The 13,708-nt window shown below is 55.3% G+C and overlaps 4 protein-coding genes across 4 annotated transcripts; 1 reads left to right on the forward strand and 3 right to left on the reverse strand.

Annotated features, from left to right (window-relative positions):
- Positions 1–5,297: 5,297 nt before the first annotated feature.
- C8Q71DRAFT_413643 (uncharacterized protein) lies at positions 5,298–6,908 on the reverse strand. The gene is made up of 2 exons (XM_047918403.1): positions 5,576–6,908; positions 5,298–5,504 (listed from the first exon to the last, which is right to left on the reverse strand). The coding sequence occupies exons 1-2, from the start codon at positions 6,755–6,757 to the stop codon at positions 5,442–5,444; spliced, it is 1,245 nt and encodes a 414-aa protein (XP_047782033.1). The 5' UTR covers positions 6,758–6,908; the 3' UTR covers positions 5,298–5,441.
- An 880-nt stretch (positions 6,909–7,788) lies between these two features.
- On the forward strand, positions 7,789–10,109 carry C8Q71DRAFT_740062 (P-loop containing nucleoside triphosphate hydrolase protein). The gene is made up of 6 exons (XM_047922746.1): positions 7,789–7,913; positions 7,966–7,998; positions 8,055–8,131; positions 8,187–8,520; positions 8,571–9,011; positions 9,074–10,109. Exons 1-6 carry the CDS (start codon positions 7,901–7,903, stop codon positions 9,859–9,861), a joined length of 1,686 nt encoding a protein of 561 aa, XP_047782034.1. The 5' UTR covers positions 7,789–7,900; the 3' UTR covers positions 9,862–10,109.
- Positions 9,988–10,709, reverse strand: C8Q71DRAFT_413673 (uncharacterized protein). Its single transcript, XM_047918405.1, has 3 exons — positions 10,545–10,709; positions 10,400–10,495; positions 9,988–10,338 (listed from the first exon to the last, which is right to left on the reverse strand). Exons 2-3 carry the CDS (start codon positions 10,478–10,480, stop codon positions 10,105–10,107), a joined length of 315 nt encoding a protein of 104 aa, XP_047782035.1. The 5' UTR covers positions 10,481–10,495; positions 10,545–10,709; the 3' UTR covers positions 9,988–10,104.
- Positions 10,710–11,483: 774 nt separating this feature from the next.
- On the reverse strand, positions 11,484–13,468 carry C8Q71DRAFT_740072 (uncharacterized protein; the record flags this gene model as incomplete). Its single annotated transcript, XM_047922747.1, has 12 exons — positions 13,413–13,468; positions 13,158–13,359; positions 13,067–13,101; positions 12,852–13,015; positions 12,738–12,801; positions 12,589–12,686; positions 12,436–12,535; positions 12,200–12,331; positions 12,131–12,146; positions 12,013–12,076; positions 11,918–11,952; positions 11,484–11,821 (listed from the first exon to the last, which is right to left on the reverse strand). Coding segments are annotated over exons 2-12 (1,034 nt in total), but the record flags the coding sequence as incomplete, so codon positions are not given.
- Positions 13,469–13,708: the final 240 nt, after the last annotated feature.

Here is a 13,708-nt window from a genome sequence, read left to right on the forward strand (position 1 = left end):
CACTCCTTGGCACCGCCACGGCGTTCCATGTAGCTCTTGAGAGCCTTCGTAGTGCTCTTCAGATCTTTCCCGATTGTGAGCGCAGCAACATCATCAATGAAACCCAATGCCATCTCCCCGTTCCGCTCGTTTACGCATTCGAGTAGCAGCAGGTTGTAAATCTTGTAGAGCAGTACGGAGAGGGGGCACCCCTGGTCTATGCCGCTGAGTATCACGAAGAGCTCAGATACAAAATCGTCAAATGAGAGCTTGGTCTGTCTCCCGTGCAGCTTACGTCGAAGCCACCCGACGATGCACTCTGGTATGCCCAGTTTGCGCATCTCGTGGAATAGTCGCTCAGGGATTGCGCTTGGGAAGGCGGCCTCCACATCCAAGAACAATATGGAGACCACCTTCTTGGAACGCCAGGCGTCATGTACTGTCTTCGACAGAAGGTGAAGTGAGTCTGTCGTAGTTCGGCCGGCCCGGCCCCCAAAGTGATGTTTGGGAAACAGGCCAAGCCGCTCGAGTTCGTACTCGACTGTCTCTGTCACGCAGGACGATAAGATCTTTCCCATACAGTTCATGAGAGCAATGGGGCGATAGGACTTGGCAATAGAGTAGTCAGTCCGCCCGGGTTTCCGGAGCACGACTGTGATGGACTGCTTCCACCTCTCCGGGTAATGTTGGAGATCGAACGTAGCACGGAACAGAGGACCCAAAATTGGGATGAGTAAGTCTGCGCACCGTTTGTATACCTCGTTTGGAATCCCGTCAGGTCCTGCTGCCTTGAACTCCTTTAGGCGTTTGCACGCGTCATGGATCTGCGCATCGGAGACGTTGGCGAAACCGAACGCATCTGGCGGAAAGGGTTCGTCAGCTGGGATCTCGATGTCTGGAGGAGGCTGGGGAAAGAAGGTTTCGTAGAGGATTCTACTCTTCGCTTCGTTATCCCGTTCCAGTGTCGTGCTGTTTGGGCGTCGGAGGGGCGGGATTCTGCTTTTGCTGCCATCAGAAGAGCCTGCCCGGATGTACTTCCCGACCGTCCAGACTGAGCGAGTGTCCGCCTCCTCCAGCCATGCGTCCCAGTGGGCGCGCTTGGCCGACCGAATCTGGTCGCCGTACTGGTTGCGGAGAGAGCGGTACTCCTTGTGGACTGGGTGGTTTGGGAACTCTCTGAGCTTCCAGGCCTGTCGTCCCAGCCGTCCGACTTGTCGTCGCACAGTATTCAGCTCCTTCGAGAACCAGCGCTTGGCGAATGGGGGAGGTTTAGTCACGGGCACTGTCTCCTCGATGGTCTCGGTCAGCGCATTCATCAGGGAGTCTAGGACGAAGTCGAATCTTTCCTTCGTGGGTATGCCCCTCTCGACGTCTGGGAGTTCCTGCAGACGGATCACCAACTTCGTTCTGAACTCGGGCCATTCGACCTTGCGGAAGTTCCGAAACGTCTTCGGTGTTGAGCGAGGGAGATCCAGCTGAAGGGTGGTGATGATGGGGAAGTGGTCGGTACAGGGAGGGCGGAGGTCCATTGCCGTCGTGCATTCCAGCAGGCTGTCGGCCAGCCCTTTGGTCGCAAAGACGTTATCTGGACGGGTAAGGTTTTTAGTGTTTGACGCTTCAAGGGTGGGTAGCCCTTCGGGTAGGAGCATGTGAAGGTCGAAAGCACTTAGCAGATCAATCAACTTCTCCGCTCGGTCCAGGTTCTGGTCGGTGAACAGGTGAATGTTTCGCTCGTCGTCCCACAGCGGGTGGTGTCGGTTGAAGTCGCCAAGCCAGAGGACTTGGACGTCCTCGTCCTCTTCGTCCCGAAGCAGTTTCCTTGTCTCTCGAGCTAGACACGCCTGCGCCAGCTCACTGTCTTGCGGGTTGTAGATGTTGAAGACGTGCAGGAGTGTGGTGGAGGTACGGATAGTGAGAGCAGTGATGTCCGCTGAGCGGATTGGGATCGCTGTCCAACTGTTAGTGGAGACACGCTTATTGATTAAGGTTAGCGAGCGGGACGTAGCGTCGCTATCCTTGTGTCCACTTGGGTAGATCACTACCCAGTTTTGTGATGCGCGGGTGTTCTTCAAGAAGTCGATGTGCGGTTCTTGAAGGGCGACGATGTCGAAGTCATCTATGCTGTGGAGAAGGGCGGATTGGGCGGTGTTCGACTTGTTGACGTTCAGCTGGCAGATCTTCAAGGTCTTGGTGTCGTCATTCATCATAGTGGTCCCATAGTTCCTGGCTACTGTTTGACTGCCGAGGCCTGGGTCGTGCCGTTGATGGTGAGCGCCGTCCAAACCCGCCTTCTTTCGTCAACGTTGACTGTCGTTTCCCGCTCGGATCGCGTCGGAAGTTGCGCGTCTGAGGGCGTGAGCGATCAGTAGCAACGGGGACCGCATTTGCGGATGATAGGGCAGGACGTCCTCGGTTCGGGGACCTCGGGCGTTCCACTCTGGGTGGGTCAAGGACGTTCGTCACGTCTCGGTACCAGTCATCTGACACCACACCTTGGGAAGGTGGCGTGTGTCTGAGGGGAGGCCTGGCTGACCGGGGAGCCGTTGCCGCAGCGAAGGTTTCCCAGTCAGTCATTTCGGTACGGAGCTCCCATGTAGTTGGGTCTTCGAGATCAGGAAACAGACGGTATTTGCTCGTCGGGTCAGCCTGTTGCAACCTCTGGCTAGCACGGATGAAGGTTGGGCATAACCTGTCCCAGGAGGCGTGGCTATTGTGATTCTCGTCACAATTCACGCACTTCCACTCCACAGGAGTGGCCGTGCAGTCCTGCGTCTTGTGCTCCGTCGAAGCACAAGTACCGCAGGTGTCGTCACCGCGACAGTGCGCCGCGAGGTGACTCGGCTCAAATCTCTGGCACTTGAGGCAGCGCCTCGCTTCCTTGGGTTGCTTCTCGGTTTTGATCTTGCGACCCAAGACCGTAGCCCCGTACATTAGCGCCGCGTTTGCCGCCTTGAGCGTGCGGAACTTAACAAGCATGTGGGCAGTCAGTTGCCCCCGCTTCCGTTTCTCGACTGGTTTTATCCAGTGGCACGTCATTAGGCTGCGCGTAGCCCAGTCATTCTCCTTCTCGAGCGAGCGATAGGCCTGCTCGCTGGGCAGGAAGTAAGCAGGGACGTTTCTGAAGAAGACTAGGTGACCCCTCTCCCGGATCACCGCCTCGTAGCCAAAGCTCTTCGTGAACGAGCCCATGTTATCCGTCTTCAGCAGCCACTTGGCCATTCGCGCACTCGACGTCTCGTATAGGAGACCGCCTTCCCTGAGTTTGCTCACCGCGGTGAAGCGTTCCCCTTCAGGGTACGTTGCCGGGTCCTTGTTCATCAATTCGAGAGCGCGGTTCGCCTTCTCGACTAGCTCCTGCTCCGTGAGGGGGTTTCCCTCAGCATCCGCTCGGGATTTCACATCCACCAGTACTTGGCGTGCGTTCCTCTCCTGCCGCGCGATCGTCGGTGCGTGCTCCCTAGGGAGTTGGCGACGCGCCATGTCCGCGTAGGACCGCCTCTGGTCATTATCCTGTATCTCGCCATCCTCCGGCGGTTCGCCCCAGTGGCGGTGGTCCGCCGGTGGAGGTGCTGCAGCTGTCGCTGTCGCTGTCTTCTGCATCACCTCCTGGAACTCCGTACGCATCCTCCCCATGGATTCCATCTCTTTCACAAGACGGGCCTGACTGTCCGATAATTTGCTCACCTCGGCCACCAGCCTGCCCATCACCCCTTCTAATTCCGTTGCCTTGCGCTGCTCCTCATCCTCGGTTTCCTCCGCCCAAGTTCGCGTAGCTTCCGCTATCTTGTCGATCGTCGGTCCGAGTTTTGCGAGTAGGGCGTTGGAGGTTTGGTCGTCCGAAATGGCTTTGGTGTAAGTCGCGAAGGCGCAGAGGGCCTCCCGTACCGGTGCCGATGCGTGCCCAGCCAGGTGCAGCAGGCCGCTCGCCATCGAGTCTAGGTTCGGGCGGTCTTCCTCAGGTATCCAGTCCTTGCTACGTAGCAAGGCATAGGCCTTCTCGTACGTGTCCACTTTCTTCCTGCTGCTAACCATGTCCGGCGAGTCGTCGAACTTAGCTGGCGAGCCGCCTGGTCGGAGGCTGGCGCTACGTGTCCCTGCCGACTTAGCGTCTTTCGACGCCGGTGTTTTCTTCGATGACTGCGACATCGAGTAGGACTAGACACTCAGGGAGTACTAGTCTATTGCCTTAGAGAGTCTATATAGCTCCTTAGGTCGTCCGCACGTCCGTCTGCCTCACCCCTTAGGAGGTCGGGACCGTGGGAAAATTGTCGACAGTGAAGGTAAGAAGCAAGAAGGGTCCACCCACCGCGTCTCTGCCACGCAGTAACACTATTCGTGGTATCTCTGAAAAGCTCGGGTTCTGGTCTTCTAAACCTTGCCTAAACATCAGAATGAGTCCTCGCACAGAAGCATACCCAAGTACCGAAGACCATAGAATGGCAAGTGATTGATATCGTGATAGTTGGTGACATAACTGACGTTCGGAAGCCATATTACTTTACATTAGAACAGGTTCCGGTCTGTCCGCGATACAGGATTTCCCGACACTGGTGCTTCCGTGTTACTGTACATGTCTTCGAGTGCAAGCCACGGTATGGTGGTAACCAAAAGAAGGATTTTAAAGCGCCCTGCAAGTACTGCGGTGTCAATTCATGTCTTCGCACGAGGAACATGCACTCATGCATCGTTGGGTATACACAGACCATCAGGCGGCCGACCATACATCACCGGTTGTTAGCAGCGCGGCGTCCTCGGTCATCGCCGCCTAGGTGACAGCTACGAAACGCGTGTGAGGGGCCTGTTTATATGCAAGCATGGGGAACGTCTCGACGCAATACGAGCATGGAGAATCATACAGGCCCCGTAGGCAACGAACGTCGCATTGGTTGACAGGAGCATTCGTTATGTTAGCGCAGTCGCATTCACTGAGCAACGAAGGTGACAACGTCAGATCGTGGTCTACCTGCATTGAGATGTACAAGCGCTTGGGATGCCCAGATGTCAAGCAGTCCACTCCGCCCGCCCGAGGGTTAGCATCTCACCTAGAACATAACGGGTCAGCCGTTATCCCAATGCGATATCACGAACAAAATCACCATCAAAATCCAGTCTCTCTTCGAACTCCCCGGACAAAAGATGTCGATGAACCGCCTCCCCAATATCCAGAGGCATAGCGTCAACTGTGCGGTATTCATCGCCCTCGCCCTCTGCCACGCGCCACCACGAGAACTCCCCGTCGTAGTCATCACAATATCGGATCTGCAGGGGTAAGTTCGGTCTAGCCACGTAAAGCATCGACAAGAGGCGCAGCGACGGTATCGCGCCCGCGAGTGAGCTTTGTGCCATCCGGAAGAAATCTTGCCAGTAGGACGGAACGCGAAGCGGGTCGCCGTGCCATACGGCCGGGGCTACCCCAGTTTCGGCGTCGTAGTGCTGCTGCTCCTGGACCTGGGAAAGCGAGCCTACGTCGACGACGATGAGGCGGATGCTGAGTAGGCGGGTCGCTGCGAGGAGCGGGGCCATGTCTTTCTAGCGAACCAGGGATCACTCAGTCATTTGAAAGGGTAGACAGACAGGTCTCGCACTGCGGACTTACCAGCCATCGGAGAGCGTCTGCTTGGACACACTTGAGCGTTAGCATCAGATACCGCAGTCGCGACCGTGGTAGTGTCGCTGTAGCAACTAAGCCCTCCCAGAACTCGCTGTGGTGCATTTCAAACTCGGTGCATAACATGGACAACACGACAGGTGTGGTCTCGTGTATTGCGCGGAGCGTCGCATCGCTGTCTGTGAAGTACGTCTGGATGTCGAGCCACCGCACAGGGGTGCCCATGATACAGCGCACGTTGTGCTGGTCCGCGACGACATGCTCCAGGGGCACTGTCGACGGCCACCGCACGAAGTCCATGTCCGTCTTGGGCATCCCGCAGACCCGCAACATCGAGAGGTTGCGCAGGTTGGGGAAGAGCTGGTAGAAGGGGAGCCACGCGCAGAACGAGAGGCGCAGGTCCTGCACAGCTGGCCAGGGTCGGATGAGGTCGGCGCCGGTGAGGTTTGCATTGACTGGGGCGTTGTTGAACACGAATCCGTGAAGGCCAAGGGTGCGCACGCGCCCCAGGAGGGGCAGTTGTGTTAAAGTGAGAAGGTCGCTGGCGGAAGACTTGCGGGTCTCGTATGACAAAGTGAACTGTGTGGGTCGACTGGCCATCCGCATCGTGACGGCGAACGTCTTCTCGCCGATGTCCATGAGCTCTAGGCAGTCAAGCCATTCAAGCCGTGCGAGTGCGTCCCCGACACTAGGATTGGCCTCAATGAGGCCTTCTGCGCAATGGAGCGACAGGACCTGCAAGTTTACTGTCCGCCCCAGGAGGTCCGCGAGTCCACCGGGGATGGGTGACGCCGTATCGAAATGATGCGGTACCCAGACGGTGGAGTAGGATAGCGCCCCTAGAGCCTCGCGCCCTATCTGCAGCTCATGCAAGAGTGATGAGGGATAGTATACGGCATTAGACAGAGAGGAGCAGAGCTTTTGCAGTTGGGCCTTATCCGTTGGCTTGACGAACGACAGGGAGTGTCGAACAGCCGCTGCATGGCATTCGCGGGAGACCGTTGATAGAGTGCGCGCATCTTCTACTGAGAGGTAGGTCGCGATTTTGTACCAGAGGTCGTAGTTCAGTACGTTCTGTGCTGTACGAGGTGCCAATGCTGTAGTACCGTGTCGCCTGGACCCACCGATGAAGGGGAAAGGAATGGAGAGGATGCCAAGGACGTGCTGCATGTCCAACCGAGCTACGTCCGGGCGAGATGGATGACAGACCCGACGAACGCACACGCACAATGCGTATACGAATGTACACGGTGTACACCAACCTGTTGTCGTGTCAGGGCTGCGCGATGCAAGTACACGTGGTCGATTGTGCTAGCGTCCGGAACAACTCAATGCAGGGGATAGTTTTTCGTACTTATGGGCACGGCATGGGTACGCCTAGGTGCCAGTGAGTCCCCAAACCGCGGCACCGATTGTCCAGGTGAATGCAAGATGCCGCTTGCGCCCAGAGGTGTCGCAATATCGCCACGCGGTCTAGACAGTGCTCTGGAGCAGATCCTGGGGCTGTAGGAGCGAAGTGGGTACTGTCGCGGCTTGGATGTGGTCGAGGGAAAGGTGAAACTTAAAGGTCGAGGCTAGCGAGAGCAACAGGCACAGCGGTTCCGGGGCAACCACTGGCAAGTCCTGAATCTGGCGGATATTGCCGAGATCTGCGTTCTGGTGGTTGTGGTTGTCGTTCCCGACACGAGCTGCGTACCGGTTGGATATTCTGAAGGCTTGAGTGTGCAGCAATCTAATGATACTGTAGTAGCCCATTCATACCAGGTACGGGCCGTTGACCATCAACTTGATTCTCAGAGGAAGACTTCATGCGGCGGCGTTCAGACTCACGATAAAACTTGAAGCAGTCGGCGTGTTGTTGTCATCCGCAGCCGGAAGAGAAGCTTTCGACGCAATCACTGGAAGAGGGTCTGAATATCAGAATAAACCTCATGATGGACCGAAAGGATTGCTAGAGCCTTGCTGGAGTCTCCAAGTTGCATTTCACGGTAAGTAACTCTTGAGCTGAATCGTAGGATCTGCGTTGAGCCATACGTAGATTTCGTAAATTCCCATCGCTCGATATTAGTTGGTAGCAAGTTCAGTGAAGCGGCTGAGCAGCTACGTGGCGGTACAAGTACAAGCGAGCGGCGAGCCTGAGCGCTTGAGCCCAGTGAGCAATCGCTCGACTTGTTGCCAAATCAGGAAAGTAGTGATCCCGTGCTGCCGCATGTGTGCAAAGATCGCCTCAAGCCCAAATTGTATCCTCGTCCCTCAACTCAGTCGCTCTTGCTCGCGCTACACGCATCGCGGAAGTAGTAAAATTCAATAACGATGGGCAGAAACAGTCCGTACCTTTCATCTTACTTGTTTCCGCTGCTCAATTAAAAGCTACTCAGAGAACCGCAAGGTCGACGTTCCCCTCAAAAGCAGTCAGTATTTCGCTTGACAAACGTTATGTCCATCTCACGTCTTTTCGCGCGAGCAGAGCTGAAGAAGGACCCTGGAATACCGCGTCTACCTAGTCTGAAGGTACGAAATGCGGAGAAGGAAAAGGTACATCCAGTGAGTAAAGCCTCATCTTACCCGCTGTGCCCCTTGGATTGACGAAGCCCGGCAGCACCCCATCCCTCCACGCAGAACGGACGGCGATGCAGAGATGGCAACGGAGCCTACTCTGTCGTCTCTAGCTGCCATGGCGGAAGCCGCAATACCATCGGACGACCTGGCGTTCAGCGATCCGTCCTCATCCACGAGTGGCTTAGCGAAGACGAAGGAGCAAATCCGCAGACACTACATACGAGCCCTGCACAAAGTCATCGATGAGTCGGACATCATCGTGATGGTGCTTGATGCCCGCGACCCGGAGGGATGCAGGAGTAGGCTGGTGGAAGAAGAGGTGCGGCGGCGAGAAAGCGAAGGCAAAAGACTGGTGTTTGTTCTCAACAAAATCGGTGAGTATCTCTAGTTCTTGGTGTCTAGCTGCCGTGCTCAGCTGCGTCAGACCTCGTTCCCCGTGACAATGCGCAAGCTTGGCTGCGCTACCTCCGCCATACCACGCCCACCCTTCCCTTCAAGTCCGCATCAAATAATCAGCGATCGAGGCTCTCTTCGCCCACCGCACCCGCTCTCATTCGCCTACTCAAGGCATACAAACCCAGTTCTGCTCAGACTGTCACCGTCGGAGTCGTCGGCTACCCGAACGTCGGTAAGAGCAGCTTGATCAACACTCTGAGGCGGGCAAAGGTCTGCCCGGTCGCCGCGCAGCCTGGCCACACAAAGGAGCTGCAGACCATACAGCTGGAGCGAGGCTTGAAGGTGATCGACTCGCCTGGTGTTGTTTTTGATGAGGATGACTTCGATGATGGCAAGAGCAAGTCGAGGAGTAACGTCTTACTGCGCAACGTCATCAAAGTCGAAGACATCGACGACCCCATTGCTCTAGGTAGGAATTTCTTCGCCTGCAATTCCGAGGGCGATTCGTTAATACTGCTCGTTTCTCTGTAGTGGAAGAGATTCTCGGTCGGACAGATACTGAGACGCTCAAGAAAATCTACAACATCCCTGAGATTGGCCCGACACTACAGTTCCTCACCATGCTCGCGCTGACAACCGGCCGCTTGCTCAAAGGCGGCACGCCCGACATTCTCTCCGCCGCCCGCACAGTCCTGACCGACTGGAATCACCAAAAGATTCCCTACTGCTCCGTTCCGCCCGACGTCCACCCCTCGCTCATCCCCTCGACCATTGTCGAGGGCGGCGAGCGCACCGTCGCGCCGGGCGCCGAGTCCGTCGGCCAGGCGCAGATCGTCACGGAGTTCGCTAAGCCGTTCACACTCGACGGGCTCTTCGGCGCGGCGGACGCGGGCGCGTTCGGCGGGGTCCCCGGACCGGACGCGATGGAGCTCGAGCCGGAGGAGGTCGTCGATGTGATGGATGAGGACGGGAAGCAGATGGACGAGGACGACCTCGCGCCCGCGATACCGCGCAAGCGCTCCCGCTCGCCGTCGCCCGCGTCGACTGTGGCGAGTGGCGTGCGGGACCCGGGCGAACGCCAGCCGAAGCGCCTGAGGAAATCGCATGATGTACCCACATATGATGCACCAGTGGAGGAGCACGCGCGGCGCTCGATGGCGAGCGCGAACCCGCTGAGCAGGCGTGTGCTGAAGCGGGAGGCGAAGAAAGTAAGGAGGGCGGCGACGAAGGCGATGGTCGCGGAGAAGATGATCGGAATTGCGGGCGCCATGGAGGTTGATGAGGAGAGTAATATCTCTACTACGTTCATGGCTTCGTAAGAGGGTCATGCTGAATTCTGGTGTCTACATCACTGCGTCGTTGATTTGCTATGCTAGGAACTCTGCTTCACGCCACATGTCATCAATGTGGGAGCTTCATACTCGCCTGTCCCGTCTACTATTGTGTTATAACTCTGATACGTGGTGGAAATCTTGATTATGCCAGTTGACATGGTGTTGCGTCGTAGGTATCCCCGGCGTCCTTCAGAAGGCGTTATTCGCCAAATCATACATGCATGACCCTTAGCAAGTGACCAAGACGGACTTTCTGAACCCTCCAAAGTCCTGGCAACCATCACCGATGGTGTAGGCAAACTGCGAGCAGGCCAGGTCGTTGTATACGTTCATCGTACACTCGACACCGCCGCGGCTCGCCTCGAAATAGATCGAGTCGCCGGTTTGCTGGATGCATGTGGCGTCGCCGCCTGTGTTGGACCCAACATCGATGAGGCTCCCGATGCAATTCGCGTCGGTGTACTTCATATTTGACAAATCGTATCAGGGACAAAGGCCGGATGCGCCACCCGCATATACTCACCTGAATCCATTGTACAGCGGAGACGGTTTGAAGGGTCGCGAACCCCGCGATGGCGAACGTGCGAAGGCTAGCAAACTTCATGACAAACGGTCTGCTCTAGGGTCAAGTGAGCAATGGAACAGGAACTGAGGAGGAAATTACGAACCGATGGTGGGGTGCGTCCGACTTCCGATTGCCGTTGACCAAGAATCCACCTCGTCCAAGCCTAGAAATACGGAGAGGCTCGCAAGCGCAGGTAGCACCGGAGACGCGGTGAGTAGCCTGGATGTGGAATGTTTCCCTGACGGTCTCACAACGGTCGTTTCACTGGGACAGGTGAACGCCGTGCATGCTGTATAGTTCATGCGTTACGCCCAAACAGATATTGAAGGGATTCTGGGCGTCCAGGAGTCGCCGTGCATGCATCAGTAGCCACAGTTTATAGATGATGGACTTGCTGAGGTATGCCGAGTTGCCAAACACTAGACTTGTATGACATATCTGGCGTAGACCTATTGGAGGACGCGCTGCAAACGCAAATCATCAGAACGCTGAAGAACAGACGAACAGACGCCACAAACATCGAGACGTCTTCACGTTGACAAGATATAGATAAAACGCACTTTTCTTGCGAAATGACCAGCTGCTGCGGGCTGAGCAAGTCCGTGTCCACTCCACCCCCTCCGCGAAAGCTGGGACGCAGTACATTGTGACACGACTAAAGCAGGGAGATACCAAAAGAGGCCGAGAACACTGTTAGTCTGTGGTGAAGAATGACGCTTGCCGGCTAAGTTATCATGATATGCAACGGAGAGTCGGAGACTAGTGAAGAATGCACTACATAATCGTGACAACGGCGAGGGAGGTCCAGGCGAGGCACGTACCGATGCGCACAACGCATATGTAGCACTCTCAGCATTACTTCGTAAGTGCTAGTGAGCCACGCTATGTCCGGATACATGGTCAATCGTCAGCAGCGTATGGGAGAGACCAATGCGCAATCAGGGAGCGATCACCGTGTTCACGACCGAACTCTGTGCTCCACGTCGAATGGTGACTGGAAACCCACCGAGCATGTGTTGATTTGTCTCACTAACACGTTTCATTGAATATCGGAATCGGACCATAAATTGGGGGATACCACGTAGTACGAAGACTTAATCAAAGTCATGTAGCCCCACTGCTGGGTTGAGCTCGTGGTTGGATACGTCTGCATTTGCATCATCCTCGCGAACATCTCCACTGAAGCCGGACATGAAGGTAAGCGAGCTGCCCATATCGTCGACTGTGCTGGATGCAAGTTGGAGTGTTCTAGTACGGAAATGCATCGTAGGCGAGCGGCTCCGTGGCTCGGCGGTCGATGTCTCGTGTGTTGAGGACTCATGCGACAGGCTGGTCCGGCGTAGGTGGAGAATGAAGCGTGAGATGAGTATCGGACCGAGACTGCAACGCCGCAAGAGTGGCGAACGGGGTGGTATCAAAGAAAGTAGTGAGTCCTGTGAACGTCGAGGATGAAGACCGGGCGACATTGTGACGCACGGGATGATGAAGTATGAGGTATATGAGCTATCTGTCTGGCGTTGCGCATCATACTTGTCAGCCGTGCTTCAGCCACACATGCCAAATACACTCACAGTCGCGTCATCGAACCATAGGGTTGCCACGCCAGTCTGTGCGATGTTGAGGATCAACATTAAACTGACATGAGTCTCAATGAGCTAATCAATGGCACGAAGGACATGTATGCTTCACAAGAAATATGTCGTGCCTGTCCAGTGTCACATCAGCGGTGAGGACAACGTGATGGAGGTTGTAGAATACCGTCGCGAAAGACGAGATCCATGAGCGGAGCGTGAACTCTCGCTTGCCGACTAGCGGCGTACGTCCTGGACCACGTAGCGCCAATGACAATCATATCCGAGAAAATCGCAGACGAGCCAGCTAAGCTGTATACTGAGCAACCTTGTCAACTGCGCACATGCGGTCGCCAAACGAGAAACCCACACCTGACGTCCAGTACTATATTAGATGACTTCACAACCGACGATACGAGACTCACAGCTGAGCCGTTCCAACGGAGTATCTGGAGTTCTGGTAGCACATAGGAGCATTACCTATCCAACCGACGAATACGTCTGATGATTCAATGATAGTGTACTGTAGTATGTGCATGGTCAGAAGTTGCATCATACCGACCAAAAAAAACCCACCATGTTGATGAGTATCGGTGCTACTCCGAAAGAGAACACTGAGAGCGCAACAAAGACATTTCGGGAGCTGATCGCATATGCCCGGAGGGCTGAGAACACTGATAAGATCAGTCAGCGTGGACGCAACCCAGAAGATGAAATCTCAAAACCTGCAACGACCACACACAGCGCGAGATTGGATGCATAGAACAAAAAGAGAGTTGCTGCACAGCCCTTGCACACGATGAGTCTTCGACGGGAACGAATAGGGTGTTGTCACGTACCAAGTAGGTGTCCCAGTCAAATACTTGCACCAACAGACTCATCGCGTACACGAATAGGAGTATGCGATTAGCGAGAAGGGTCCAAGATGCGCCGTTAAATTTTCTTCTCCAGATGAACTGAGTCTCTTCCTCGATGTTGACGATGTGATCATAAAAGATCAATGCTTGTCCTTTCTCAGTCGCGTTGTCGCAAGCAGTCCGCGAGGGAAACTCACTGCTGAATGCAACACACATACAGTCTGTTTCAAAGCTAGAGAAGTGCAACATGTAAGTAGCTAAACCGAGTAATCCAGACAACAAACTCACACGTCTTGGAGGTCTGCAATCTGTGCACTTGAACTCATTGACATGCTGCAGCTGGATTTCGGTGAGGTGAGGTTGGGAGTGTTGCTTGGGTGTGCGCGCAGAACCAAGCGGCATGAAATAGCACATTGCCAACATACGATCACTACGGCTGTGTTGATCTTCTTTCATTCTTATAGCATCTAGCGTCAGGTCGCAGCACCAACTGTAGCCATTTGACAAGCTTGTTCGGATCATCAGGTTCGAAGAGGTACGAACTGTTGTGTGTGAATGCACGAGGAGCGAACCACCAATAGCATATAAGTTCCTATATATACCAATCGCCGCAGATAGTTGATCGAGTACGTAGTCGCCGAGGTAGCAGGACCCAGAGTGACGCGGAGTCCAATCGGATCGAGATACTGTACCGCACGTATCAGTCGTTGGAGAGCTACTGAGTTCCCGGGAATGTTGACGTACCATGACCAACTTGTGGGGCCTGTGACAGACCGTGCCATTGCACTGGCCACCCCGCAGTGGAAACTGCACTGCCTATAGATGCACGTACCACAAGT

Source organism: Rhodofomes roseus (assembly GCF_022264815.1).
Source record: "Rhodofomes roseus strain CIRM-BRFM 1785 chromosome Unknown C8Q71scaffold_4, whole genome shotgun sequence".
Classification (NCBI taxonomy): domain Eukaryota; kingdom Fungi; phylum Basidiomycota; class Agaricomycetes; order Polyporales; family Fomitopsidaceae; genus Rhodofomes; species Rhodofomes roseus.

What these genes read in the sequence shown, in the direction of transcription:
- C8Q71DRAFT_413643 (XM_047918403.1), bottom strand. Translation starts at nt 6,757, where the DNA reads ATGCAGCACGTCCTTGGCATCCTCTCCATTCCTTTCCCCTTCATCGGT. An exon ending in CAGACGCTCTCCGATGGCTG is followed by an intron (nt 5,505 to 5,575) that starts GTAAGTCCGCAG and finishes TTCGCTAGAAAG; the next exon opens with ACATGGCCCCGCTCCTCGCA.
- C8Q71DRAFT_740062 (XM_047922746.1), top strand. An exon ending in AGAAGGAAAAGGTACATCCA is followed by an intron (nt 8,132 to 8,186) that starts GTGAGTAAAGCC and finishes GAAGCCCGGCAG; the next exon opens with CACCCCATCCCTCCACGCAG. An exon ending in GTTTGTTCTCAACAAAATCG is followed by an intron (nt 8,521 to 8,570) that starts GTGAGTATCTCT and finishes CAGCTGCGTCAG; the next exon opens with ACCTCGTTCCCCGTGACAAT.
- C8Q71DRAFT_413673 (XM_047918405.1), bottom strand. Translation starts at nt 10,480, where the DNA reads ATGAAGTTTGCTAGCCTTCGCACGTTCGCCATCGCGGGGTTCGCGACC. An exon ending in CCGCTGTACAATGGATTCAG is followed by an intron (nt 10,339 to 10,399) that starts GTGAGTATATGC and finishes TCAAATATGAAG; the next exon opens with TACACCGACGCGAATTGCAT.